General features: G+C 40.8%; 1 protein-coding gene across 3 annotated transcripts in view; it reads right to left on the minus strand.

Moving 5' to 3' along the window:
• HHIP (hedgehog interacting protein) overlaps positions 1 to 27017 on the minus strand; it is a 253770-nt gene that overhangs the window by 38454 nt on the left and 188299 nt on the right. For all 3 annotated transcript variants that reach the window (XM_085641613.1, XM_085641614.1, XM_085641612.1), the window contains exons 10-11: positions 22831 to 22961; positions 16524 to 16605 (exon numbers count right to left, since the gene is read on the minus strand). In XM_085641613.1, the coding sequence (XP_085497739.1) occupies positions 16524 to 16605; positions 22831 to 22961 (213 nt within the window). The remainder of the gene's footprint in view (positions 1 to 16523; positions 16606 to 22830; positions 22962 to 27017) is intronic.

Here is a 27017-nt window from a genome sequence, read left to right on the forward strand (position 1 = left end):
AAATGTACACTAAAGATACAATTTAGTACTTGCTTTAAATACTTTCAATGGCAAGCTGCTACTTAGTGGCTCTGTAGGATCTACCACTTTGCAAGGGGTTCTAGTTTACATGCATAGCAAATGTGTAAGGCCTTTTTGCACATTTCCCCCAATAATTTTGGCCCCATTTGAACTATTAGCTGCAGGCCAGCTAACCAGACTCTAGGGCCAGTATTCTGATGCATTACAAAAGTTATGTCGATTTGGCTATTCCCAATTGGCAAGTGCTCACTTACTTATAAGTCCTTGGTGTATGATACACAGGATACCAAGGTCATGCAAGGCAGAGTGTCCACCCAGGGCTGCAATACTGTTTTTGCCACTCTGAGTGTGACAAACAACAAAATGGCTACCAGCCTGCCACTGCAGACTAGAAGAGCAATGTGTGCACTGCTAGTTCGACTTTGCCATTAAATCTAATGGCAAAGCCACCCTTTCCTTATCCATATATGTAAGACTCCCCCAAGGAAGGCCTATAGAGCCCTATGGCAAGCAGCAGTAAATTGTTAAGCAGATACCAAATTAATTGTGGCATTAAATCCAATTGGATGCCCAAGTCGAGATTTATTTCATTTTTAAAGCTAAGCAACTCTTAGAAAGCTGCCACTCTGTGCCCCAGTTAGTACAGTGGCCTCACAAAGGCCCTGACACGCAGACAGCTTTTTGCTCGCCTGGGGAGACGTGTGAACAATTCCCAGGCTCAAGAACAAAGGCAGTTGTCGCAGATTGAGGTGTGACCTCCTCTCCCAGGAAGACTGCAAGGGGTGTTAGCTCAAAAGGCGAGCTTCAAAGGGGAAGCCACCTTTGAAGGTCTGCCTGTGACAACACACCCGAGCAGGCTGCCTTTTGTTCCTGTAGACAAATTGGAGAAAAGGCCAGAGAGGGAAGACCCATCCCCAAACAGTTTTTCTCGTGGGCATATAGCCCTTAGGTAGCCATACCTCTGGTTGAGGAACAGTTCAGGCCTCTTGAGAGTGGCAAGTTCACTGCACTCTGGGATTGCCAAATGCCACAAATCACTGGAACTTTGTCACCAAAGAGGAGGGGCCCTACTAGCCCATTGGCTAGTGACCACATTGTCCCCTCAGGGCACTTTCCCAGGATATAATGGGCACCCTGGAACCCCTCCATGGATGTGGAGAGAGGACCATGAGAGGAGTGTCCTTGTGCCTTTGAAGCTGCACCATCGGAAGGACTGCACCAGCTGCGCTTTGGGCTAGCGAGTTTGGAGTGTGCCCATGGCTCCTGGCTCGGGGAAAAGTAGATCGCAAGCCCCAGATTGAGCATTGACTCCAAGGGTCAGTTGGCTGGCCCCCTGGAACAGCACCAGCGACATCAAAGATGATTAATCCCAAACCAAGAAAGCAGTAGCCACTCCTGAGGGATCGCCACTGGCCGTTGCCGGGAATGCCAAGAGACAAATTTGAGATAGCCAAAAGCCGCACCTCTGTCTGCCGTACCCAGGAGCGTTATCTGAGAGAGGATTCTTTGCCCAAGAGGGACATTAGCCCCCACCAAGGATATTCACTGTGATCGTTGTGTCCCAAGATTTGAAGCCCCGCTGCAACAGGACTTTTTCTGTCTCAGACATGGCGTTGTGGGACCCCAAGCTCCATGGTCAAAGTCACCTCAACCCACCTGTGGACTGAGGAATCAACCACACTCCACCTCCATCGACTGCACAGCTCCAGGAGCATCATTGAGCAACTTTTCTGCCTGCATCCCCCGCATCAGGACTACTCCATTGTCATCTATTATAGTTGTTTCTTAAAAGATTGAACTTGACTGGAAAAGGCTCTGGTGGCTAGGTGTCTGTTCAAAGTAACCCTATTAGACTCTTAGACCTCCGCCCTGTCATATTTGGTCACCCAAGCTGGGTTAGAGTTGTCGAACTGATTCAAACTATTCAAAAGTTTGCAAAGTTTTCATTGACCAATACTTGTGTGCAGTTGGATTTATTTCTTCTAAAATCTGTATCTCGGGAACCCTCTGGTGTATTTTGATGTTCAAAGACTCTAAATATTCATTAAAATATGCTCTATTTTTATAAATTGTTGTCTTGTCTCTTTCTTGTTGTGTGACTTTCTTGTTCCATTGTTTGGTGCTGTTAAATGCTTTCCACTAAGTTTGTTTGTCAAACCTTGCTGCACGAAGCTACAGCTACCCAGGGTCGAGCTTAAGTATTACAGACGAGCCTGATTGGATCCAAGACAGTTTTTGCGAATGTATTAAACAATAAGGCCAGACAGTCATATCATGTAATACACCCAAATCCTCACAAAATGAATGCACTGATAGACTGAAGCAGTCAGGAGGTGGGGCTAGTCTAGTGGTGCAGGTGTCACTCGCCCTTCTCCCTGCAACTCGGATGTAATTACATGGTTTCCCATGATGGTGGAGGAGCAGTGGCAGTCCTCTGCAAAGATGCAGGGTTTGTACATAGTTGCCATTTTCTGGACATAGCCCTGCTCTCATGACCTTCATATTCTGGTTGGGTATGCAGGCATTAATATAAGTCTTGCTGCATGGTCACAGCACAAGGAATGACATCAGTGTACAGGTAGCATCAGCACTGAGTGATAGTGGTTACAGTCACTTTGCATGCCCCATTTTTAGGTTTCACCTGTGATGGAGAAAGGACTTGTATAAAAGAGACTTGCTCAGATGCAATCCTCTCATATAACTTCTAACACTGTATTAATAAAGTATTGTGTAAATTAATATGCACCACATTACATTTTAGTAAAGATGAAGCTTGCTTACGTGTTTTACTAACAAGTAACCCGAGTGAAACTTAAAATGGGTGCTAACTCAGGAAACTGTACTGCGCATGCGTCAACTGCATCTACGTAGAATGACGTTCTTTCGCTTGGAGGGAAATTTCTGCACCTGCGCAATGCATCTAAAATGGACGCTTGAAAGCTCACATGCTAAGCATCTGCTTCACCGAAACTAAAACACACTGTTTACTAAGTGCTAATGCAAGGAGAACTTTATAAGTAAATGGGATTAGAGTAGAGATAGGTGGTATACAATGATATCATTTTATTTTTCATCATAAAGGAGGCAGGTGTTTTCGGTGGTGGGATAAGAATTCCCACGCTAGTCTTAATGGGTTTATCTTTCTTGAAGTAATTTTTAATTTTCAGCATAAACGACATTTTTCTCTTTTCTCCGTACATTGTAAGTGATGATCTTTTTATATTTTCGTCTCTTGCAAATCCTAACTACCTACTGTCTGGGCGATTCCCTATTAATGTCGTATCGTATTTCCACATACAACTCCACTGTCCAATACTATTACAGCTTCTATTTTTGACAACCAAATAGATTCTTGCTAACACTCAGGGTTTCACCAATCCCAGTGCGGCTTCTAATGATTCACAACACATGTTGTGCTGGCAGGGAAAATCTATCAATGAGATTCTAAAATATGCCAAGTATTGCGGAGATGATATTGAAAATAGACGTGAAAAGTTGGAAGAAAAAGTGATGTGGGCACAAGTGAAATTGGCAGAACATCAAGAGCTTAAATTAAATAGTTAGAATCATGATCAAGTGAAAGGACAGGGTCAGAATGATAGTAATGGGGGAAAGCCAAGAGGACGAATGAGTAGAGAGGAAATGTCCTTGTCATAGGTGTGGAAAATTGGGGCATTGGAAAAACGAGTGAATAAATATTCAGAATAATAATGGCCCAAGTCAAAATTTAAATCAACAGACGCAGAATGAGGTGATAATGAGTCAACCGCAGCAGGTTGTTAATCAACAGAGTCAGTTGCCACGTGCCCCTATGAAAAATTTTGTGAACAGAGCAAGATACAGTGCGGACACCGGATTTCCAGGAGAAAGTGGTAAGAAAAATTCTGTGACTTCACAGTTTCTTTTGCAGAATAGTCACCTCCATGGGGATGATCAATGACGGTGCCTGAGGGGGGAGGAAGAGGAGGGCGTACTTGGCGCATCCTTACCGGTAGATCAGTCAGGTCCAGATATTGATTGGAAGGTTGAAGGAAAAAATATTACCTTTCTGTTGGACACTGGTACTACCCGTTCTACTGTGAGAACAACAGACATCCAAAACATACCCCTCTCGGGAGAAGCCATCCAAGTAGTAGGCGTTTCAAACAAACAGATTAGAACCCCAATAACAAAACCCATGGAGGTGCGCATTGGCAATTTCAGAGAAATGCACAAATGTGTGGTGTTCGACTCTAGTCCAGTAAACTTGCTATGAAGAGACTTGTTGTGCAAAATGAACTGCACAATTTATTGCATACCGGATGGTGTTGCGATTCAGACCCTTGATGAAGACGGTGTCTATAAAATAATGCTGGCGAAACAAGGCACAGAAGTAGACGAGATGTATTCAATAATGACAAAAGATGATTTACCAGATGAATTAAAAACAACTGTGAATCCAGAGGGGTGGGATTTCACTGGAAAGGAAGTAGGGTTAATGACAAATGTAGACCCAGTAAAGGTGACTGTAAAGGAAGGTGCAGTCTACCCAAATACTAGGCAATACAAAATGAGCCCTGAAGTTAAAGCAGGTGTTGCAACAGAAATTGATCGAATGATTAAACAAAGCATTCTAAAGGAAATAATGAGCAGTCCTTGTAATTCACCTATAATTGGCATTAAAAAGCCTAGCGGAAAATACCGGATAGTGCAAGATTTAGGAAAGATTAATAAGATTGTTGTGCCTTGTTGCCCAATAGTGCCAAATCCAGCAGTGATTCTGTATCAAATACCATGGAATGCAGGATGGTTTACTGTAATTGATTTATGCCAAGCATTTTTCTCTATTCCTTTACACCCAGACAGCCAGTATCTCTTTTCATTTAAGTTTGAGGACTGTATTTTAGAATGGAATCGAGTTCCTCAAGAATATACAGAAAGTCCTTAAATTTTTAATCAAATTTTGAAAAAGTGTCTAGGAACATTAGTGATGTCCAGAAATCCAGTTCTGGTCCAATATATCGACGACTTGCTCATTGCATCAAAGTTGCGAGATGATTCTGTTAATGATTCAATTGCCTTGTTAAATCATTTGGCTGATGGAGGACAAAAAGTGTCTCCAGAGAAATTACAATTTTGTCGAACTGGAGTCAAATATTTGGGACACGAAATAGAAAGAGGAGTGAGAAAAGTGACCCCTGAAAGAACAAAGATAATAAAACAAAAGTAGTTACCATAAAGCAAGAGAGAAATCAGAATGTTTCTTGGGGTAGTGGGGTATTGTAGGCAGTGGATTGTAGGTTTTTCTTTGTTAGCTAAACCACTAATACAGATGACATGGAAAAGGGCAAAGGACCCAGTAGTTTGGGATGATGAAAGCATGGAAGCTTATGTGAAATTACGAAATTGTTTGTATGAAGCTCCAGCTCTAGGTATGCCAGACTATACAAAATAATTTGCACTATTCTGTTGTGAAAGAGAAAATTGTGCCCTTTCAGTGTTAACCCAAAGACATGGTTCGATTAGACGTCCAGTAGCGTACTTTTCTGCTACCTTGGACCCTGTAGTGTCAGCATTACCTGGCTCCTTAAAAGCAGTAGCTGCTACTTGTATGAGTCTTGAACAAAGTGAGTCCATTGTGATGGAACATCCTGTAAAAGTATTTGTTCCACATTCATTGGAAATTCTTTTGACTAGAACACGAACACAGTATCTTACCCCTAGTCAGATGACTAAGTACGAAAGAATCATTTTAGGAGCAGAAAACGTGACAGTGGTCAGGTGTACTATACTAAACCCTGCTACTTTATTACCAGATGTATGTAGGGAAGAAGTAAGAGATGAAGTTGAGCATGACTGTCTTGATGTCACTGAGTTATGTAGCAAGCCCCTTCCAGACATACAGGAAGAGCCCCTGAAAGAAAGTGAACATGAGCTATTTGTAGATGGCTCGTTTATTAGACATGAGGAAGGAAGATTAAGTGCCGCTTATGCTGTATGCACATTGGCTGGAATAGTCGAAGCATCCTACTTACCAGGAGTCAAGTCTGCACAAGTAGCCGATTTGATAGCTTTAAGTAAAGCATGCAAAATTGGGAAAAATTGGAAAGTAACCATTTACACGAATAGCCAGTATGGTTACGGGGTTGTGCATGACTTTTGCCAGCTCTGGATGCAGAGGGATTTCATGACTTCTTCAGGATCCCCTATTAAAAATTGAAAATTTGTGAAAGAACTGTTGGAAGCAATACAATTGCCAAAAGAAGTGGCAGTGGTCAAGTGTGCTGCACATCAGTCAGGAAATGACTATGTGGTAGCTGGTAATCGATACGCTGACCAGATTGCCCAGTATTCTGCCAGAAATAAAATGGCACTAAACAGGAAAATTGAAACAAGTGGAATCAATGCCAACTTATGCTACTCTCAGCACTAGAAACATGGGATGAAGTGAGACAATTACAGGATGAGGTGGAAGTGAGTGAAAAGGAGGAGTGGATAAAATTAGGGTGTCAAAGGAGAACAGAGGATGATGTGTGGATTTACCAAGATGGCAGACCAGTAATGCCAAATTGTTTACTCTCTCAAATGGCTCGAATGTATCATGGAGACATACACGTAGGCAGGGACGCCATGATCATACTTTTTAGATAGGATTGGTATAATCTGAGATTTAGGGCTGTCGCAGAAAGTCTTTGCCAGAGATGTTTAATTTGTCAACAAATAAACCCAGGCAGGAAAACAGTGGTCAGTTGGGGAAGAATTAGGAAGGCAGAAGGACCATTTGTGAGGTTGCAAATAGATTTTATCCAATTACCACCATGCAGGGGATTGAAATACGTCCTTTTCATAGTTTGTTTATTCTCACGGTGGGTGGAGGCATACCCTACTACAAGAAATGACAGCATAACAGTTGCCAGACTGCTGTTGAGGGAGCTAATTCCGCGGTTTGGTTTTCCAGTAACTGTGGAATCAGATAGAGGATCTCACTTTAACAATGAAATAATTTGGTTAATCTGTGAAGCATTTAAAATTGAACAAAAACTGCACTGTGCATATCGCCCTGAGGCTTCTGGGGTGGTAGAACAAATGAATGGCACAATCAAATCAAGAGTGGAAAAGGTGTGTGCATCCACATCACTGTGTTGGCCAGGTGGATTACCACTTGTTCTGATGGGCGTCAGAAACATTCCTGATAGAAACACAGGATTGAGTCCCCATGAAATTCTCATGGGAAGAGCAATGAGACTAGCATTCATACCAGGACACAAAATGTTGAGTATAACTGATGATCTGGTACTAGATTATTGTAAAGGATTGGCTGACCTAGTGTGTTCTGTCACCAGGTTGGAGAAGACGCAGTTGCCAGGCAGCCGGATCAAGCACATGATCTAAATCCTGGAGACTGGGTGGTAGTGAAGAATCACACCCGAGAGTCATGCCTAGCACCCAGGTGGGATGAGCCGCGACAGGTCATACTGGTTACAACAACAGAAGTGATATGTGCAGATTTGCCTAACTGGATCCATGCCAGTCATACCAAAAGAGTACCAGCTCCTGGTGAAAGGGAACCACAACTGACACAAGCAGTTGAGGGAGCTGAAGGTTGTATATCTGATGAATCTAGGAAAACAGATTCTGAAGTAGCTGATCAAGAACAACCGAGCACAAGTCAGGAAGGCTGGATACCAGTGGTCGACATACCTGAGGTGATTAATAAAACAAGAAGCAGGACCAGATTAGAAAGGCATGAAACTAGAGAGGATCAGACAGGTGTAGAAGAACACGCTCAGGAAAGGGAGAATAAAACTGTTGGAGACCCTGAGCAGGATCAGATAGGGAGAGAGAAATATACTCAGACAGAGATGAACCAACATATTCACGGATCTGAGAAGGGAAAGATAGGACTAGAAGAACACATTCAGGCTGCAACAAAGCTAAATTGCAGTAAGACCTGAGCAGAACCAGTTAGGAAAAGAAGAACAAATTCAGGAAGAAGAAGTTGAAATAAGAACTCAACCAGACCAGATAGAGGAAGAAGAACACATTCAGGCAGATGAAGTCACAACAATAAGCCCTGAACAAGGACAGATAGAAAGGGACTCTGAAGATGAAGATAATCAAATTGTGCCACAACATAACAAAATAAAAGAATACTTGAAAGAGACAATGAAAGTGGAAGTGCAGAGCAAGCTAAAAAGGTCAGAAAAGGTGATAATTGGCCAGGTGGTGTTAGAAGATTAAAGTATCACTTAAAAACAATAAGTGAAGAACCTGAGCAAGTAAATGAAGTCTCTAGTTAGTCTGGGGAATTGACTGAAAACCCAGGCGAAGGAGTCAAAGACTGCGAATTTTGAACAATAAGTTCAAAGGTCCTGAATGGACCAATGTGATTCTTGAAGAATTTGAGAATCTAGATTTGAATGAAGAAAGTGACGAAGAAATAATTATTGAACAGATTGACGAAGGAGAAGTGAGTCCCCCTTGAAGATCAAATAAATAAAAATTCACAAAGTAAAGCAAAGAAAAGAAGAGAAATCTTCTTAAATTAAAATGGTTGATGATAGGGTTGCTGGAAGACCAAAACAAAATTGTATAAAGAAGTGTTGTAGAATATGTATATGTAGCATATTTTTAGTACTCATATTTTGGTTAGTTTTAACTATAGCGATCCCTTATTTGATGGTAGCAGAAAAGAAAAATAACAGATACTAATGAAAGGGTGGCTAATAGAAAAAGGGAATTAGAGTGGAATCAGAAGCACAAGAGGAGATAGATTTATATCACACTGTGACAAATAATGACACTCCTTTAAATGTATTCACAAAGCTATTAGTTCAGTACGTAGACACCATGGAGATTAGTGATTGTTATGTATGTATGAAATTACCAGCATCAGTAGCAGAAGGTGTCACCTATCACCATTTACCATTAACATATTGTATTTCATGTAGTATATTAACTAGTCTATTTTATAGAACAGGAAAATTACAGTATTATTATTCAAATGTAGATGTGATATTTTCAGAGGTTCCTATTCGCAAGAATACGAATCCAGTTCTTAGTGCTAAAGATGCACAGTTTATGGGTGAATATTTCTTAACTATGAAAACAATAGATATAGAAGAAGCACACAAAACCAATTTAACATGTTCATTACACGAAGAAGAGAAGATATTTTTGAATTTAGTGGAGGAAAGGAGAGAGGACTTCCAAAGAAAGGCTTCTGAAAAGAAACCTCAGATTCCTCAGTGGGCTGAGAAAGATGAAATATATACAGCTGGCAAGACTCATGCTGCGATGTCCCTAGATTTTGAAAAGAGAGGGAAGATCTGCCTCCATAGATTAAAAACTGACTATAACAATGTATTTATTGGTTCCAGTGAATGTGAACATAACTTTTTGGTTATTGGAGGATGGGGACTAAAAGGAGGAACAGATCCAGTATTTCCTGGAGTTTATTATGTGTGTGGGAATAAAGCTTATTTTAGGCTGCCTGCACGATGGTACAGGAGTTGCTATTTTGGAACAGTATTCCCTAAAGTCTATCATGTGAAAAGAATCACAGGAAGCAATGAAAACACAAACAAACTAACCCGTAGGAAAAGAGCTAGTTTTTCAGAAATAGTAGGCGATATATTTAGTGCATTGATACCTTCAGTGAGAGTAATTCTGAATTCACTAAAGATTTGTCAGTTATCCACAGTAGTTGATCGTCTATCGATTGATCCTGCTGGAGGGTTCCTAATGATCAATACTGAAATGGTTGCAATTAGATCAATGGTTTTACAAAATCGACTTGCTCTTGATATATTATTGGCAAAAGAGTGCGGAGTCCGTAAAATGCTGAAAGCACAACATTGTTGCACTTATATTCCAGATAAAAGTGTAGAAATTGGGGGATACATTAAAAATATTTTGAAACTGGAAGAAGATTTGAAACCACTGGAAGGTGATAGTGTATGGATGAAATTAACAGATAGTTTTACCTCAATAGGGACTTGGTTTGCTATTAGAGGCAAAGGTTTTGTAGGCCAAATAATACTACCTATACTTGGAATAATAATATTAGTCTTAGCAATAATGACATGGTTCAAATGTTGTAGAAAGAGATATGAAGTAAATGAAAAGGGAAAGAAAAGAAAGTATGAAGAAATTCAGTTAGAAGAAATGAAAGGCGAACTATATAAAAAGATGAAAAATTTAAAATATAAAAATTAAGAAGGAAATTAAAAGATCGGAAAGGGAATTGAGATGTGTTAAAGTTTGGCATCTGATTTGGGGATGGGTAATTTTGTGATGGCACAAATGCCATCAGAGAGGGGATTGATGGAGCAAGGACTCGTATAAAAGAGACTTGCTCGGATGCAATCCTCTATTTATAACTCAACTCGTAACACTGTATTAATAAAGTATTTTGTAAATTAATATGCACCACATTACATTTTAGTAGAGATGAAGCTTCCTTACGTGTTTTACTAACAAGTAACCCGAGTGAAACTTAAAATGGCTGCGTCAACTGCATCTACGTAGAATGACGTTCTTTCGGTTGGAGGGAAATTTCTGCACCTGCGCAAAAATGGACGCTTGAAAGCTCACATGCTAAGCATCTGCTTCGCTGAAACTAAAACACGCTGTTTACTAAGTGCTAATGCGGGGAGAACTTTATAAGTAAATGGGATTAGAGTAGACATAGGTGGTTTACAGTGAAATCATTTTATTTTGAAATTAATGTTTCTTTTTTTACCTCTCTATTAGTTTGTATTTGGGCCTCCGAGTGAGACTGAAGCCTGTACTACACATGACTTTCACGCAGGCGCAGTAATAACAAGCCGGGAAGCCATGATGTCGATTTTGAAACCTATCCAAGGCCATCATTGTTACATGTCCTGGGAACCTGCTGGGCATCCTGCATATTGAACAGACAACTGTTATATGTATTCATTTTTATTGATAAAGATGTGAAATGCAGGTTTTAAGAATTAAGGGGCAGGAACATTACACAAAGAACCAAAGAAATTATTAAACTTAGCATGCTGTGATGATCATCTCCCCCTTGCCTGTCCAATCAGAATTAGGAGTTTCATAAAGTTGAAACATTAATGGTTGGTACATGAGCAATGAAAGGTATAATTGAGGTAGTTTAGTTAGTTAGAATACATGAAGTGATGCTGAGATGCTGAGAGACCGGGATGCTGTCCGAGAGCTGAACAAATGCTGAAGAAGAATCGATTTGCAGAATTAGAATTTAAGCCAATTAATTAGAAGAACATCGCGGAAGAATCGAGGAGGGAAATAAGGCAAATAATTAGAAGAAGATCGTGGAAGAATCGAGGAGGAAGACAGTGTCAGAGAGGGGTGCGACGCAGGCGTCAAATCAAGAAGAGGTCATCTACCCTGTCCTGAAACCTGTCCTGAAGTCTTTGTCACCTGTTCTTTCCCAGGGGACCCTTCCAGCTTCTTGGCCAAGGGGTTGGTTTCCACACCATTCTAGGTAAATGTATTTCTGTGTAGTATGTCATTGTACTGCTCTCTCTATCCTCTCTTTTCTGAGTACTGTCATTGTGAAACTTCGTTCTAATATAGGTGACCGATTATTGAAATAATTGACTTTTCCTCCTTGGAGAAACGGAGTTCGTGCTGTATTTCTTGGTTTTGGCTCACAAGAATTTAGTTAGATAAAACATTTAAACTTTTCCCGAGTCTGTGGTTAGTTCAAAAATAATAAAAAATATAATTCTATGTCATTTCACCATCAACTAGTTCCAACTAATAGGTACTTTGACCAGAGGAAAGAACTTTTTGATCAGTGAAAGATTAGTTCAAATTTGACAGGTAACTAATCTCATAAAAAGGCATTTATAAAAATTGACCCCCAGTGGTATTCACTTGCCTAAGTGAATGTGTGTTTATGGGCCCTGGTGAGTATATGGTGTTTGAGTACCTGAGGTTGGTAACCCGCTGGATCACCTGCACAGTGATTGCACTCTATTAAAATCTAATTCATTTAATATATCTTAAACAGGGCTTACATCCTGCCTTCATTTCTTATTGGTCTGTGTGCTTGTCACTTTACTTTTCCTCATTTCTATTGGTTGAAGGCCTTCTATTTCCTGTTGCTCCTTGTCTGTATCCTATCAGTCTCCCGTGGCCCAAGTACTCATTCTCATCCACCCGCTTTGATGGGAACCTCTTTTATTTGCTTAAGGATGCACAGCGTTTATTTGCTTTGTCTGATGACTGCACACATTTAAAGCGTGCTTTCTGACAGTTTTTTTCTGCTTTCTCTGATGTCTTTTATTTAAACTTGTTGTGTTAGCACGCATTTCAAGCGTGCTTGTGAACTGACACCAAGATGACCCCGGCTCCCCAGCTCCAAGGTTGACAGTTCTGGCTGTTACGCCACATCCTCTGTCCTGCCCCATCCCTCTATTTTCAATACTCTTCTTAGTTTGTCCTAAAGTGAACTCCACACTTTGTAAATGCTGCATCTGAACAGAGTAGGAGTGACTGGTATACTTGAGGAAGGAACTCTGTATGTAATATTTATGATTTGTTGTAAAACTTTTCACAGCAGACGGGGGTGGCAGCTGTCTGGGGAGTGAAAGCTGTCAAAATATTAAATACTGCATCTAGCCATCACAAAACACTCTGCCAGGTTAAAAAGTCCCCAGGTCCGCTTCACCCAGTGTGATATTATCGTAGTGCCAGTTAATAGGTGCGCTTTGTGTTTTTGACATCATTTATGCTTGTTGTGGCTGGTGTTCTTTCAATAACTGGCTTTTATTTCAGATGCTTGCATTTTGTAGTTGAAAGTCAGCTACAGAACTTTCTTAACTGCACTCATTGGATGTTTGCTTTAACTTATGTGCCTCACTGCCGTTGAAAATAGAGCACACTTCCAAACTAACCCTCCTTTTCAGGTAAGCCCCCACCTCTCCCCTTTTGTTATGCTCATCTTCCTGGAGTTTAAAGTAGACTAACGCCAGTGGATATTTTCATTTGAAAGACAGGAATATACATTTCATGTGCTTCCCCATAAACATAACAATGCATTCACTATGCACATTGGGTTTGCAAAGCGGCACTAGCTTGTTTGTTTTGTTTCTTGTTTTGTTTTGTTATAATGTGGTTGTGCGGGAGAGGTCTTTGAAGGGGAGCTAGTGCTTAGGGTCTGTTTAAAGCTTCCTTGCTCTGTCTGGAGACCAGCGAGGTGCTGCCTTCATTAATTAAATGTTTATTGTTAACACTTCAGTGAAGGGGGGAAAGTCTTTTGTAAGTGAACAGGGGCATAGCTTGGTCAGTAAGAATTGGCGAGTGAACTGCAGATTTCCAAACAATCTCACTGGTACATAAATTTAAAAAACATTATGCGAAAAGCAGGGTGCACAAGAGGGGCTTAAGGGGCAGTGGGAAGGGAGAGGAATGCGGATTGGTTGGGGTACTAAGTGAGAGAAAACACATTATTTTGTGAAATAAGCCACATTTTTAATGTATTTTCCAACAGAAAGGGAAAGAGTGTGTGTGCGCATGTTTGTCTGTGTGTGTAAAAATTCCTGGTGAAATCTGACAGACACCTCTCCATGCCCAACTGAAAGCACCTGTACCCAACTATTTTACATAAAATACATTTCTCAGGGGGGTGTAACGCCCCAAACACCCCCACTGGAAGCTAAACCCCTGAAAGTGAATTTCTTTGACTGGGTGCTGTCAGCTCTGTTTCTGTATGATCAATGCATGTGAAAGCTTGTACACGTTATGTGACGGTGCGAAAGCGACGCTGCTGCTTTGGTAATTTCTGGGACCGGGGACCACTTTTGTGCGCAGTGTTTCAGCGCAGTGATGGCCTTTGGGGTGAGATAGAGAGAGACCTTTTAGGCTGGCACTATCTCTGGGTGACTACTGTATGCAGGGCATCCCGCTTTCAAAACGAGTTGGGTGGCTCAGTGAGCTGAACTTCGCTGCTGACTAATAGGGTTAAGTTAAGGTCATAAATCCCAGAAGGGCATTCTCAGCCTTCCATCTTCTGGAGATTGGCAAACCGAGTAGCATGCAGGGCATACTGCTTTAAAAACCTGTTAGGAGGCTGAGTGAGCTAAACTTCGGTGCTGATTAATAGGGTTAAGTTAAGGTCACAAATCCCAATCCCAGTAGGGCTTTGCTCAGCCTTCCTATTTTCTGGAGATTGGTAAACTGAGTAGCGTGCAGGGCATACTGCTTTAAAAACCTGTTGGGTGGCTCAGTGAGCTGAACTTAGCTGCTGACTTATAGGGTTACATTAAGGTCCCAAATCCCAGTCCCAGCAGGGCATCCTCAGCCTTTCATCTTCTAGAGATTATTAAACAGAGTAGCATAGAGTCGGTAACAGTGGTACATATTATTTACAGCTCTAAGAAATGTTTCAAAAACCTCCTGCGTCCTCCCTCGTGTCCATGAAGGGATTGGGATGCTTTACATGAGTACCACCTACATTATATTGACACTTTCATTTTTTTTCTATTACACACCGGGAAATTAAGTGTTATACCCAGGAACATAAGTTGTTGAGTGGACGCTGAGACTTGAACCTAGTTCCCCAGTTGAAAGGTCAGGAGCTCTACTTCGACATGCGTTAGTTGTGTTGATCCACCACTCCCTGCCTGCCGTCATTGTTTTTAACAAATCCCCCTGCTTTTAAACCACTATCTCCTCCTCCCATTCTCTTTTGATTTAACCAACCCTTGCTAGAAAAAAAACATTGAAATCTCAAAATGCACTGTTCATTTCAATGCATTCATTGTTCTATTGAATACTCCAAAGCGATATTAATACAAGGATCGACAAAGCCAATAGATCTTGCGTAGGCAAAACCTATTGGCTTTGCCAATGCTTGTTCCTTTTGCCTCAGTCCAATGCTCTCAGATGTGATGTCTGCGCTGCAATTGCATGGTATGCTATTGACACCCAGGCTGATGGTAGCTCTGACTGACTCTTAATGAGGAAACACCATGTAATGCTTTCTTTTGCCAGACCTAAATCACCACCCGTGAAAAGTTAAACTTAAAAAACAAAGGATCATAGCATCAATATGTGTGATACATGCAATGCTTTAATGAGAAAACAGACACATTTCGGCTAAATGTTGCCATTCAACATCTAACACCAGAAAATGAGAAACCCTAAAGTGAGTGGGGTTTGGGAGAGAGAGAGAGAGAGAGAAAGCGATGGAGAGGAAGAGAGTGTGTGTGTGTTTGTGTGCGCATGCGTGTCTGTCTATCTGTCTGGCTAACATGGTACCTACACTTGACACTGGCTATCACCACAAGGTTTGTTGAATAGGATCTTTATTAAATTAGCACAACATGCTTAACACATGAAGCAGTGCTACGTGCTAGGAACGTACACTTAGTAAATGCTTCGTCCAAAAACTTAAAACAAAAAAATACGTATAAATCAAGCGTGGACCAGACCACCCATAGACTACTAACAGACTTTAGCTATCTAAAGTCATCTGTTATTACTAGAAAAACATCAGCTGGCAACCAGACATCTCCACATCAATGAACACATTCAGGTACTGTACACAAGAATATTTTCCTAGAAGATAAATATCCCACAATATCTGTTATTTCAATCTCTTAGGCAGTAGGCGCTATTCCATCAAGAGAAGAATAAAAGAGTCGTGTGACAAGCATCTATCTTAACTTCACAGCTTTGCATGGGGAGATGGCAGAACACTGGAGGCTTTATATCCAGCTGCACCTCTACGAATTTGGAACGCAAGGCATCCCTCCGCGCGAGGCTCCCGCAGGTCAGGCCCTTTCACGGTGACGTGTCCAGCGCGCGCCTAGCGTGGCCGCAAATGTGACGTGCGGTGTTATTGTATGGAACGCCGTGCTATGCTTCCTCCTGACCTTTCCCCCTTGCCCCCCCCCCTGTCCTCTAGCAATGTTTGTGTGACCTGCCAGTTTCATTGCTTCTTAAAGCTTCTCCTGGGGGACCGGAGATTTAGGGTGAGGGGAAGAAAGTGGCGCGGGTCACCACGGAAACGCCCGCATGCTACTCCCAGTTTTCGCCTTTTAAGATATTCTTATTTTGTCTTTATCCCCACCGTCACCGCCCCGGTAACACGCCCTGTACGGGCCGTCGCTGCCCACAAGGAACAGAAACAACGTACTTGGCGACAAAAAAAACGAAAATATTGTTAACAGATATAAAAACGGTATTATTGAGAAGTGAGGAAAAATTGGTGAACTGCTGACAAAGTTTCACCATAAACTTTAAAGTGCTATGTCTGCTGGGCCTCACCAAGGTTTTACCAATTTACAGTAGCCTCCTCAATGAGAAGTCCTAATTGCTGTACAGTAGCATGTATTATTGACTACACTGCATGATGGGGCATGCACACAGTTGTAAACTCGGACTATAAAATGCAGGTGTTCCATACTCATAGAAACATTTCACGCTCCGACTGTACATCTACTTAATTTGCCGTATTTAAGGAAAGGGATATGTACAGTGCTCTGCACTAGGTCAGGAAAATTTACCTTTTTGGGTCAATAATCTTGTATAGCTTCCCACTGTGAGACTGTGTCATGCTTTTACTGCTTGTTAAAATGTAGATCTCACCTGTTGAAAAAGACCAATGCAGAGAAATAGGGTCACAAACGGAATTATTGTCCACGCTTAATTTTATACAAATTCGTTTTACAAAACCTAAAAGAGAAACGAATATTCTCAAATTCTTTCAAAGACAACGCCATAGATTCATGCATATTCCGTACAAGGAGAAATCATATTAGCAGTCCAATTCTCGCATTAGGGACTCAATTTTTTGCAAAAGCGAAATTAATTCTCTGATTATACAGAGCTCTAATCACCCTCATAAATGTTACTTCTGAGTTTGAAGCAGAATTGTGACTTTTCAATTATTTACAAGAAATACCAGCCATTGTTTATGAAATGTATGCCAACCTCATGTACTGCGGTGCATGGTGAATAAAACATACATATGCAGAACTTGCGCCTGGTGGAAAAATTAAACACACATATACATTAGCATATCTAACTCGTTTCCTCCAAAGGATAAGGTTCTCCATAAAGGGAAAATCCTTCCCCGTACATCCTCATTAAGTATGAGAATATCCCATTAATGTTTTCCCCTTATAAAAGCTCATGTGCCTGGCTTTGGCAGGATCAAACGTATTTTTGTTTACAGAGTGGAAAACTACCTACAAGTTTGTGGATGTTAACCTACTTCTGCTGAGTGCCCCCAAGGAATGCTCACAAGCCTGCTTATATGTATCCCTAAAAGAGCTAACGCAGCCCATCCACAGTGCTTTCAGATTGTCTCATTCATTAGTGGACATTACAAGTGCAAAATTCCACCAGTCGTGATTCAAATCAAAGAGTCTTTATTTGGCTATAATTCTATAGCATATAACGTACATCAAATATAAACATCAAATAATGTTAATACAGATAATAACAAAGCTAAAAACGTATTATCAGAAATTATGACAATTTAGAAAACCTCCCACATAAAAAATAAATTTCAAATAACATTACTCTGTCACAGTAAAAATCATTGTGACACAAATTCATAAACCAACACAGTTTTATATGTCAGGTTGTAATCTCCTACTCTTCAGGGAGGACCATAAACATTACACCAGGGAATAACATACAAAAGGATCTGCTAACTGTTGAATAAAATACAAAGCTACCAGTCATTGTATAAAATTATATTTACGCAAAAGGGGTCAAATGAATCTTTTCCTCTGGACATGATAAAATCTACAAAATAATAAAATATGTAAAATTGTTTGTGGTGACAATTTATCACAAGGACATAATGGCAAATCTCCTACAGAGTGGACATTACTTGGATAACCCAACATCAGCGGGATGTAATTTAATTGAAACCTCGCTAAAATGATTCAATGAATGAGGATGCGGAATTTAGTTTTGCAAAATGCTTTTTTGCACATCTAAATTACACGTAGGCGCAAAATGCTTTGTGAATCAGAGCAGCGATTAACACTACATAACCACAATTACTGTGTTGCTGAATGTGAAGTGTCTGTGGCTATGACTCAAAGCTATTCTGCATACTCTTAATTAAGGCCTCATGCCTTTGTCAATATCCAAACATAGCTACACACACGTTCATTTTGTAAGAAAATGCAATTAAAAACTGGCTTTCTTCTGGAGAGGCAAAACATTTAGCTACTGTGTGATGCTAATCATTGTTCTTAAAATGTCTTAACTTTTCCAACTATTTTGTTAGCGATCGCAGAATATTATTTACACACTAATATTAGGGGTCTCTCAATTGGCCATCTATTGATTCAGCAGAGACTTCAGCTAAGACTGTTCATAAACATTAGGTCATTGATCTGTCACTTGCTGCTCACTCTAGTCATTTAATGAATCGATTGCGGAAATGCACCATTAATAGATCTTCCACTGAGAAGTAGAAAATGTTTTTTTATTCATTGGATCGTTTTTTTGTCTTCCACTAAAAGGCATGACCATATCACCTGGATCCTCACCTCCATGAAATGGCTTCTGAGCCTTGTAGCATCTGTGAGAAATTGGGTTAATGGTTTAGGAGGGTGAAACCCTACTCAAGCAGCAACTACAATCCTTGTCAGGGTGAGGCACAGGCAAACCCCAAATTAACCTGTGCTCAACCCTCAGCTAGCTTGACACAGAACAGTCAGTCTTAACTTTGAGGCAATGTGTAAAGGTTTTATGCTGCCCTTCAAACAGTATTAAAGTGAAAACACAACCCAAGACAAATCCCAAACCAATTCAGTAAAATAAATTAATTTGTAATATATAAAACAAGACACAAAACACAAAAATTCGATCGGTACAACCATATATATGCAAGTTTAAAGATTTTAATGAAAATAGTGCCAAGAAGTACAAACTGTGGATATCTGGTCGCGACGGACTGGGACAAAGTCATAAGTTCAGGCTTACTGTCAGAGCACGGGACGGCTACAGGGACCCAGTTAGACTGGCTGGACAAGAGTACCTTAAATTCTGGTAATGGAGAGTTGTAAGGACCAGCACAGAGGATACGTCGTACAGTCGAGAAGATGTGGCGGTTTTGAAGAGCTACAGAGTTGCGAAGTGAGGTCCTGCATCATCATTAAGGATCCCATTAAAGAGGGCTTCCAATGCGAATTCCGGAGTCGAGGATGCGGAGCACGGTCGAGGCGATGTGTCGGTTCCAAAGAGCTGAAAGGTTGTAATGCGAGAACCTGCATCGTCGTCAATGGCTGCCATTCATGTGAGATTTGAGATGCGAGGGCCTGCATCAGTAATGCTTCGCACAGAGGCAGTTCCGATGTGGCCTGAATGGTTGCTGCAGAGTCCTTGCACTGGGAGAACCCTCACAGCAGAGTCAGTTCTGTTCGGGATTGCTCCGCACAGCAGAGGAAATGCATTGGTTGTGCTGGATCCACTGATGAACTGGCAGAGCACCTTTAGGCCCACTTCCAAGGGGTGGCACCTCTTGGAAGGGTAGGACTCACATATGGCTGAGTCCAGGTGCTGGGGTTAAAGTGGCTGGAGCCTTCTGTCCCTGAAGCTCTAGTCAGGAGGCCAGCCAACTAGCTGTTGAAGTCAGTCTGTGGGTTCCACAGATGCAGGTTCCATATTTCTCAACCAGGCAAGAGGGCAGTAAGTCAGCATAGCATGGCAGCAGTCATAAAGAGCAGCAGATCAGCAGAGTGGCAGTCCTTTCAGGAGCACAGCAGCCCTTCTTCGTGACAGAGAATCCACATGTCCAGAAGTGTGCTGAGGACTTGGTGTCTGGGGTCCAATATTTGTATCTTGAAGTGGGAAACGGTTCTAGAGGTTTCCCCTTGAAATCCCAAGGCATCCTGCCTTCCTTGTCCTGGCTCCAGACTAACTACAGGGAGTATGCAGCCCTTTGTGTGGAGGCAGGACACAGCCTATTCAAGTGTAAGTAGGGCTGTGCCCAGGTATGCCCTCCCATCCTGCCAGTGATGGTCCATCCAGACACACCTAATCTCTCCATTGTGTGTGGATGTCTTGGAGGAATACACCAGTCATGTAACCCAGAGACAGGCTGGAGGTACTAAATGGCTAAGGCAGGGAAATGCCAACTTTCTAAAAGTGCCATTTTCAAAAATGTTATTTAAAATCCGATATCGCCATAAGAGAGTATTTTTCACTGTAATTCCAAAGACACTAAACATGAACTAGCCACCTACTTCCTTTTAGAAATGATCACTTATTAGATGTAATAAGGTAACTCAAATGTTAACATATGGGAAATGTAGCCTTTGCAGTAGAGAAAAACGAATATTAGAGTTTTTCCATACCAGAACAAGTAAAACTAAAAGAGTACTCGTCCCACTTTTTTAAATACACTGCACCCTGCTCTCTGGGCTGATCAGGGCCTGCCTTAGGGATGACTTATGTGTATCAAAAAGCAAGGCGTTTGCACAAACAGGCTGCAATGCCATACATGAGACATGTTTAAAGGGCTGCTTAAGTGAGTGGCACAATCAATGGTGCAGGCCCACTAGTAGCATTTAATTTACAAGCCCTGGGTACACATTGTGCCACTTTACTAGGGACTTAAAAGTAAATTAAATATGCCAGCTGGGTATAAGCCAATTCTACCATGTTTTAAGGAGAGAGTACAAGCACGTTCACACTGGTTAGCAGTGGTAAAGTGCTCAGAGCTCTAAAGTCAGCAAAAACAAAGTCAGCAAAACAGGAGGATTGAAGGCAAACCGTTAGGGAGAAAACCACACCAAGGATGCCAGGTCTAACAACATGTATAACATTTCTATACAAACCTCTACACCCCTTGTTATAAAAAATATCAAGTGAATTGAATACAAAAGATCAATTGGCCAAATCGAGTATATGCTACTGAACTGACATCTAGAGGGTAATGCTTATAGCAACCTTATACTATGGGTGACACAGTTTCTCTACATAGTTTGGAAAAGTGAAATATGTTTTTGAAGAATCAGAGGTGCTGCTGTTGCATAGACGGTATGACTAAGCATCGTGAGAGGAAAAGGGAGCCCATTGGATGTGTTAGTAAATGAGACAATCCAAAGAGAGATGGGGGTCTTTGGAGCAGGCATGGTATGTATTTTTAATAAGTAACATAAAACAATCATCAGTGTACATCACTAGACTAAGGGATGCAAAGCTTAAGAGCACACTTGGCATTCATGCTATGCAGTTATGCTTTGATATGTAGGCTGAACGGTCCACCAACATGAGACCAAGGTGTTGTTTTAAATAAGCGGGACTGAGATACTTCCTGGTCTATGTGGACTAATTGAATGCCATTAGAAAGAAAGTGTGGTGTCCACTTTGTTGTTATGAATAAACAAATATGTTTATGGAAATAGACAACATGGAGTTTATGTAAATAACCAACTGGAGCAATCACCTTTTAAAGTGTAGAAGTCAAATAATAAGTCATTACCTCATGTAGACGGAATACTTTGATCTCAATGAAGTTGTGAATCCCTCTCCCAATTAAACAAATGGAGTATATTAAAATAACTCTTACCATGTCCATAATTTGTTTGTGAACATTAAATGGCAAAAAAGTATACGAAATGGAAGGAAAGGACAAAACATTGACAATAGAGTTACTGAGAGGATAGAACTCGGCCCATTAACTCTGGGATTGGAATATAATGGAGAGCTTACAGGATACTTTCAGCAGTTTGCAGGTAACGAATTCAGATTCTCAAAAGAGACTGTAGTTTATTAACATTAATCCATTTGTGTCAGGCATTTTTAATGATTAGTTGTTACTCAAATTGCAAGGGAGACCTATTGTATTTGCCAATGCTTGCACTTATTTTAGATGTGGCTACCATTTTTCCTTTCTTCTATGCCATCCAAACAACTTTTCATTTTCTGTGGACTGTCTAGCCTCCTATGCCTTTCTCATTCACTTGCTTCCTGGGCACTTTACATTCAATTTACAGTTTTAAGTAGTTTACGTGGCTTGTGTCATCCCTTATGCATTTGGTTGGCCTATACCCAGCTTTGCAAACTATTAAAGCGCTCATCTTTAAGAGTAGACAATAATTGATCCATGTACAAGAAGGCAAAATATCGTATGGCCTCAATTCCACGTAGTTTTAGTGTTGCCAACTTTTCCATCATGAGCTGGAAATTTGTAAGAGCAATGAGCAAAGAACAGCTCAGAAACCTGTACGTTGCAGTGGAAGCACTATGAACCATATGCGGTACATTCAGGGCTTTAAGTTCCGAAAGGTCTCACCGGGTCTGAGCACCGGCAGTTTTTTTAAGGAGGCCTCGAGACGGGTCTCTATCGGGCTCTGTTTTGTGCCCTGGCACAGGCGGTCCGTTTTTTCGAGTGTTATAGGAGAAGGGAAAATCTTTAAAGAGAGTCATTTTCTCTCTGGATTTCTCTTCTCCTTTCGGAACTCAGGAGCAACAATATTGTCGTGGTGTCACCAGGGCTTTATGTGGAAGCTTTTTCAATATTATAAACAAGCCACAGTTGCTGCTTATTTATCTTATACAACGAACAACCATTGACAAAGCCAATAGTTCTGACTTGTTGTAGGTATGATGTTACTTTTTGTATCATATATCTGGATGCAATAACAGAAACAGTAAAATACCAGTAGGGCGGCACACTAGCCTAAGCACACATTTTTAGCTTATGTATGTTTAAGTCACGCCCTTCATTATATTGGCCACGCCCCCTCGAGAGCCCCCTAGTATTTTTATCCCACTTAAAGCCCTGGGTACATTATTATATAAAGCAAATGTTATGTTAGTAGCAAATGGCTTGTGATATACCTAATTCATCTTCGCCAAATCCCAATACGTGACCTGAGAAGAAGCCTCTGCACGAACCACTACTTCCGAGAGTTAGTGGTTTCTCTTGCCATACTTTTGTCACCGGATGTTGATTAAATGTGAAAAAATACCTGTCGTCAAAAAATATGAAAATGAATTATTACTAGCTTGTTATAGGATGAAAAACAGGCAAAGAGAAAACATTTTCTTTTGGAAGTAACAATATATTCAACCAATATTTATAAGTTATCATCTGATTCAATGGTAGCTAGCACAGGTGAAACATCTGACACCAATACATCCAATTTTTCATCAAGTCTCATAGGCATTGAATGGCTAGTAGCAGGATGGCTCGAGCAGGGATATGCACCATGATCTCATTGCTGCATCTGCCACATGAAACAAACTTCTGCCGTTCTTGGTGCCACTGACTATATTTAGATGATTAAAATTTCACCTTTTTCCTGACAGACCGTGACTACAGGCACCCCCTCCCGCCGGGATCCATGATACGCTAAATTACCGTAACTAAAGTAGGTTTTATCCACTAGTATGTACATATATGGTAATATAGGGTAACCACGAAACCCCGAACATCAATGGGTGTTTTTTAGCCCGGACTCTCAGTTTTCTGCATGGCTGCATGATTGCATGGAGAACTCTACAATGAAACGCTCACAGTCACCAAAACTCACATGTGACTAGTTTGAGCATAAAGAACCCCAACGCTGGGGGTAATCTTTACATAACTAATCGAATGCTTGCGGTCACAAAGAATGCGATGTGACATGCATGAACACAAAACCCCTACCATGGTTGGCCCGAATGGTATGAGTGCTCAGATTACACTAAAGGCCTGCGTTCACAGCACGCACGATCACCAGACCTTTATACAAATGGCACTGGGTCATGGGCGCAGGACAAATCGCATGCTGTACCAAAATCTGCAACCACCATCAAGTGTCTAATGCAAGTCTAGGTTACATGTATGTTTTGTCTACTTTTCTCTTGCAGAAACCTTTTTTGTAGGTGGAAATCGTAAGTTACAAAGCCACTTTGCACTTACCCACACCTTAGAGTGTATGTGTACACAATACCTGCTCAGGGTGACACTGGATTGTTTGGCAGAAACATGTAGACCACTTCACTTCCTTGGGATGTGTGAGATGATTTCTCCTCTTTTATGTCCACTATTGATTTTAACCCTGACCCAGGAACTCTTTAATAAAATATTCTCCTACAATTTGGTTTCGTTTCCTGGAGGTAGTTTTAAGGTTTGCACTCACTATGTTCACCTATCCACCCCCAAACAAATCCTGCCCTGCTGTAATCAGGATTTGAAGCACACCTAGGAGCATTTGGTCCCCTAGGTGGGAACCCAATTATGAAGCATGCCACCGACTAGGTTGGTGGGTGAGAGTTCTTTTAAAAACCTAATGGGTTTTCTTTAAGAGAGACAACTTCCGTGACCTATGAGATGTTGGTCGTTTGAAACCACATGTAGCTCGTTCTTGTTGTGTATCTAATGTTCAGTGCCTGCAAGATGTTCAATCAATTTAAGCTGGATGTACTTTAGGTGTTGTAAGGAAACAATCATGAGGTAGGTACTACAGGTGATGCCGAGTTCCTCTCTTGGATATAGTGATTTCCAAAACCCTCAGGCACATGCACGGAAAGAAATCTCAAGCTTTATTAACTACTCTGGAGTCGAGACAAGCCTGGACGTTTAATTTAATGAAATGGGTTCAAACTGGAACAAAGCTAAAATAGATCCATTCAGGAGGTTTACAGATACTGTTTGAAAGGATTCAGGTGGGACACTCATAGACTTGAAAGCACCTCCAAAGATGAAGTTCTGCTTGTATAAAGGAGCACTAGTCTAATAATCAAGTAAACAACTGAGACTATGAAGAATAAAGCATTTCTTTTAGGATTTAGATGTGACAGATATATTTGTTGCAAGTAACATCACAGAAATCGATTTACAGAAAGAGGCCTAGACTCTCGATACCGCACCTATCCAAATGTAGGGTATATAAAAAAAAAGTGGTGGGGAGTACAACCTCTTGGGTCCCCATAAGTGGATACAATCCACACATTTATACACAAAAAAGAGATCCACATCCACTATCTATTGTTTTTTTGAATGGTATCTAATCTCATCAGAAGTCATTTGATTACAAATGCTGGGTTCAGACATTATTTAGTGAGCGTGGTTTACTTCCAGAATTTTCAAATTCATTAAATTTCTTCGGACATGTCATATGTTGAAAATTCTTTATTGCCAGTATACAAAAATTGTTCACATCAACGTAGCCAACGTGTTTCATCTCTTTTCCTCAAGACTTCTTCAGGGCATTGTCCTTCTTGAAAAACGTTACTCAGGACATCTGCTCTCATTGATTTGTCCAAAGAGATCCTTAGCCAATGAAATCGAGGCCTTCAGTTGAAGCCTTCAAAGTTCAAGACCAGCAACTTTATAATTCAGGCACATATCAGCAATGGAACCAGGTCAGTATTGTGGTGTATGTGCACCGTCTGGGATATCGTTTTTGTGTATAAAGGCACCGAAATTGCTACAAAATAGACCAAAATGCTTGACATAAAAGAAGACATTCATTCATTTTTAAATAGATGCATATTGCGAAACATTGTGGAAAGATGTAAATTCAGAGCAATGGAATGCATATCCTTGGTATCAGATTTTGCCAATAACATACCATTTGCCTTGACAAGCTTCAAAGAGTCTGACATCAAAGAAACACCATTGGTCCAATGAACACTAATAACAGTCTTTTAATAACATGCATTGATGGAGGAAATGAGATTGCCGATATCTTAGGTATGAAGAGCATAGTCCACAAATGCATAGAGGACTAAGCAATTGGGCTGAGTCGCTTGCTGCATCTCAAGGCAAGTGAGTATTTCAGAGAGGAGAGCTGAAATGTCAAATTTATATAAAATTATTTCTTTTTCAGTGCCATGGGAAGAGCAGTGTTCCACAATCCTGCGCCTGTATTTATCTGTTAGCCAGTTTAAAAATATGTCTGTTTGTTAAATTGCAATAAAATTTGAAACAAAGAACAACTAGGGAAAAGAAGTAACGTTAACTGAGAAACAGAAGCTCCAGCATTCGTCAATCTTAGGGCATTATACAAAATTAAGGGGAAATGTGGATATAACATTCTGGATGAAAAATACAAATCAACAAAAAGTAAAAAGAGGCAGCTACGCGCTGAAAGCAAAATAACACCTCATGTAATCGAAATATTGCTCTACCATAGTACACGAAGATATTCTACTTTTGGATTGCTGAAGCATTCCTTATGTAGGCAGTGCCATGACTAAACGAATTAAGCTCCTCCCTTATAAACACAATTAAGTTGACAGAAATTGGGGGAAATGAAAGCAAATCAAATTTTTTTTCACACCAGAATTATTTTCTAACCTTGAGTCCTGGCTTTCAGATAGACATAAAGTGCCTGATTTACAGAGCTTTTTTTCTAAGAGTCGTTGTCCCGTCTTAAGAGTTAATTACTTGTGAATTTTCATGCAAGAATCACAAAATATTTTTTTCGAACAGTTGTATCTTATTCGAGGCTTAAGAGTTACAAAGGACAGTGCTTAATTTGAGACAATGGTTGCAAGTGGGGCCCACTGGCACTCAGTTTTTAGGGACTTATTTTCCCTCATCAGACTTTGATCCAGAGCAAGACAGTAAAAAAGGGGGGAAAGAAGGAGGAAGAGAGAGACCAAACAACTGTGACAAAGAAAGAGTCATGGATGAAAAAGAACCTATAAGAGTGACATAAAGGGGCAGAGGGTGTTTTAGTGGTGGATGAAAGTGGCTTTAGGTGAAAGCAAGCCAACACAGCCTGCTTCAACCCTGACAATCAATAGCGCCAGCCTCCGGCTTCTGACCTAAACTTTGGGCCTGGCCTATATCATTTTACAAATGTAGCACTGATTAAGGACCTGAATACTTGCACTAGCAGGTCATGTTTCAGACCTCAGGATATTACGCTTTATGGCTCAAGTTTGCTAAGAATCAACACGTCTGAATAATCCATGACATTTCCAAACTCTGAGTTAACTTGTGGGGCTTGCAGATTTCTCAGAGCAATTGTATAATTGGATGCTAAAGAGCCAGTTCTTCAAGAGACAACTTTAATATCATTTAAAGCTTG

The sequence above is a fragment of the Triturus cristatus genome, chromosome 2_2 (assembly GCF_964204655.1).
Source record: "Triturus cristatus chromosome 2_2, aTriCri1.1, whole genome shotgun sequence".
In the NCBI taxonomy this organism is placed as follows: Eukaryota; Metazoa; Chordata; class Amphibia; order Caudata; family Salamandridae; genus Triturus; species Triturus cristatus.